Source organism: Triplophysa rosa, unplaced genomic scaffold, assembly GCF_024868665.1.
Source record: "Triplophysa rosa unplaced genomic scaffold, Trosa_1v2 scaffold62_ERROPOS344091, whole genome shotgun sequence".
Taxonomy (NCBI): Eukaryota; Metazoa; Chordata; class Actinopteri; order Cypriniformes; family Nemacheilidae; genus Triplophysa; species Triplophysa rosa.
The window spans coordinates 303810-306753 of NW_026634645.1; the positions used below are offsets into that span (position 1 = coordinate 303810).

Below are 2944 nucleotides of genomic sequence, written 5' to 3' on the forward strand. Positions count from 1 at the left end.
ATGTTGTTGATTATATACATGCTTAACTCTTTTTTTTACAGAGTATGGATGTTATAGCATCTGATGCAGGCCGTGCATGCACATTATGCTTAGGTGAGACAAATTATAGAGTCTTTTGTCACTTAACATATTTTGTATAAGTTATTGTCACAGTATTATCATTTATTGTGTTTATTATGACTCTGACATCAAATTGTCTCTGTTACAGATTTTGTAAGTACCATTTGAAGAATCAGCTGGAGACGACGCTGGAGTCTTCCCATCAGGTAAGTAGAGCAGGTAGGTGTTTAGTGGTTATTGTTATGTTATTTTATAATTAAGTTATACAAATAATTCAGAATCAAGTGCATCATTTGTGGATAAGTGTTTTGTGTTACAAAAACAAGTAACTGCAAGTTACTTTTAAGTTAACCTTAAATTAAGATTTTGGTCTACTCGTTAAATTAAGCAACTTTAGCTAGCACCATAGGGGAATCAAGTGAGTCGGAGGCAAATGGACATTTAAAACACAAGGTTTAATGAACAGCAAAAGCATCAACAACAGGTAAAAATCATCAAAATAAGGTAAACATACAATTGAACTATTTGTGGAACTGAACTAATTACAGAACACGTAAGAATGCAAAAAAACAGTAAGCAGGATAAAAAAGGGTGTTTGTGAGGTGCGGCAGGAACAGGGAGGGTCAGGAACATAAACAACGAAGAACAGGAACGGAACAGGTGGGGGGGTGGTGTAGCCGAGGAACAATGAATGGTGGGGGCAGGGCAAAAAGGGGCAGGCGAGGAACGATGAACAATGCAGCAGGGTGGTAGGTCAGGCACTGGATCAGGCACTGGAGGGGCGTTCGTCGCGATTTCTGCGAACCGGAGACTCCGCAGGGGACCACCTCACCTTGAGTGGCGTCAAGACAATGGCGGCCTGCCTCATGGGCAGGATTTCTGATGGCCCGGATTCGGACGAGTTCTGCATGAAAAAAGAGAAACAGAGGTTAGCAATGGGCAGTAGGCAAAACTTGCAAGAGATATTACTGTGACAGGAGACAAACCTACCTCATCCGACTCCACTGAGGACACGCCCGACTCCTGGTACACTGGCTCGGCTTCGTCCTCGCTGGTGGTTTGTGACATCAGCGGAGACGTATCTTTTTAGCTCCGCTTTCTTTTGAAAGGCCTGTTGCCGAGCTCGCATCCAGGGTCTCGGTCATCCGGCACGTCAGGCCACTCCAGCACCTTTTCGAACAGCTGCCTGTGTTCCCATGCCTCCTTAGACGAGAGGTTGCAGGCATAAAATTTATCAGCCGTTCGTGTGTCATGGCACATGAACCGCGACATTTTCGTCCTGTCCTCGACACTCCCGTTGTTCCTTGCCTGTAGAGAAAAGAAAAGATAATTTAGACACAATAACCACACAAAAGACAGAAACTCAAACCTAGGTGGACCCGCAGCTTACGTGGGTGGCGATGGCCGACCGGAGGTCAGTGAACGTGGGGCTTCTTGGAAGCCCCATCTCCGCCCAAGCTGCCTGGAAATAATTGTTCAAATTCTTGCACGGATTTGGGGTCGACGTGAAGAAAATGTATTTTGCGGCAGTCCCACCCACCAATTTGTCCTTCATCCCCAGGAAGCGCTCAAACCACTTGTACTCCTCTGTGGACAGTGCAATTTGAGCGGGCCCGAAGGCCTGATTGGTCTTGTGCATATTGACCTGCGAACAAAATGCAAGAAAACGTGTCAGAAATGAGTCGAGTGGAGACGTGGCAGGAGAAGAGACACTCACACAAACACACAAACACACACACACACACACACACACACACACAGGGAGATCACTTACATGTATCAGGTATGTACTCGATGTCTTCACCGCATTCCTGACCTCATCTATGGTCATATTCTGGAACACCCCACAGCGGTGACCATAGATTGAGGCCAGGAACGCAGTGACATACCCGTAGAGTCGGAACTGCATTTTCTGGGCCTTGTCCTGCCCCAGCTCGTCTGGGGAAACACACAAAAACACCGTTAGTAAAGGTCAGTGAACTGTAACTAACCACTAAGGACATCGACTTACCGAGAATCTTTGGAATATTCCTCTTGGCCTCCTCCCTGCACTTCTCCAAGAGGGCCTTGGATATCAGCTGCCCGTCTTTTGCACGTTTCACTGCCATCTGGTGCAAGGTGACCGGGCACTTCATGCACCGTAGCATCATCCTCACTTCCCGTCGGATTGCAAGCAAGACCCTTTTGGACAGGCGGCAGGTCGGAGGGGGTGTGGCGGCCATGTAATCCAAGAACTGGGCTACATTTTTTAAATAGTGGTTGATGGTGGTTTCTTTGATGGCCATCACCCTCAAGGTTTTTACCCACCTGCAGACAGACAGACAAACAAAGAGACAGACGGATGGTCAGTCGGGAAACGTGAAACACTGTTTTGTCACAAACAGGGCATGCAACTGGACTCGCCTGCGCATCCTGTCGGTGTCGTCCAGAAACTCTAGCGTCTGGAGCTTGCCCCCTCCCTTAGCCATGTATGCAATAAATTTCTTGACTCTGTACACGTTACTCGTGACATTATCACGCAGCTTCGGGGTGGGGTCCGGGCCCTCTTGGTGTCTCCTGTATTGCTCCATCAGGTGATCTGGAAAGAGAGACAACAAAAAAGAGACAAGTTAACTCAAAGACACACAAAACAAAACGTAACTGTCAAGGGGGCACAGGTGGAGAGACAAACTCACTCAAAACTGCGACATGGTCCGGGAACTGGGGGAGGCTCTTGCTCCTCGGACTTTGTAGGTGACCTACTGCAGGACTGCTGGGAGAAGGAGTCACGCTGAGGGGAAGGGTCAGGGTTGGAGGTTTGCTGCTCTGGAGAGGGCAGCACTTCATTCTCCTCGATGTCTTCCTCGACCACCAAGGAAGAGAGGAGCTTTTTAGCTACGGTCCT

The 2944-nt window shown here is 47.9% G+C and overlaps 1 protein-coding gene across 1 annotated transcript; it reads right to left on the bottom strand.

Moving 5' to 3' along the window:
- Positions 1–550: 550 nt before the first annotated feature.
- Positions 551–2632, bottom strand: LOC130551100 (uncharacterized). The gene is made up of 6 exons (XM_057328653.1): positions 2464–2632; positions 2072–2367; positions 1835–1998; positions 1451–1705; positions 1051–1368; positions 551–964 (listed from the first exon to the last, which is right to left on the bottom strand). The coding sequence occupies exons 1-5, from the start codon at positions 2628–2630 to the stop codon at positions 1147–1149; spliced, it is 1104 nt and encodes a 367-aa protein (XP_057184636.1). The 5' UTR covers positions 2631–2632; the 3' UTR covers positions 551–964; positions 1051–1146.
- Positions 2633–2944: the final 312 nt, after the last annotated feature.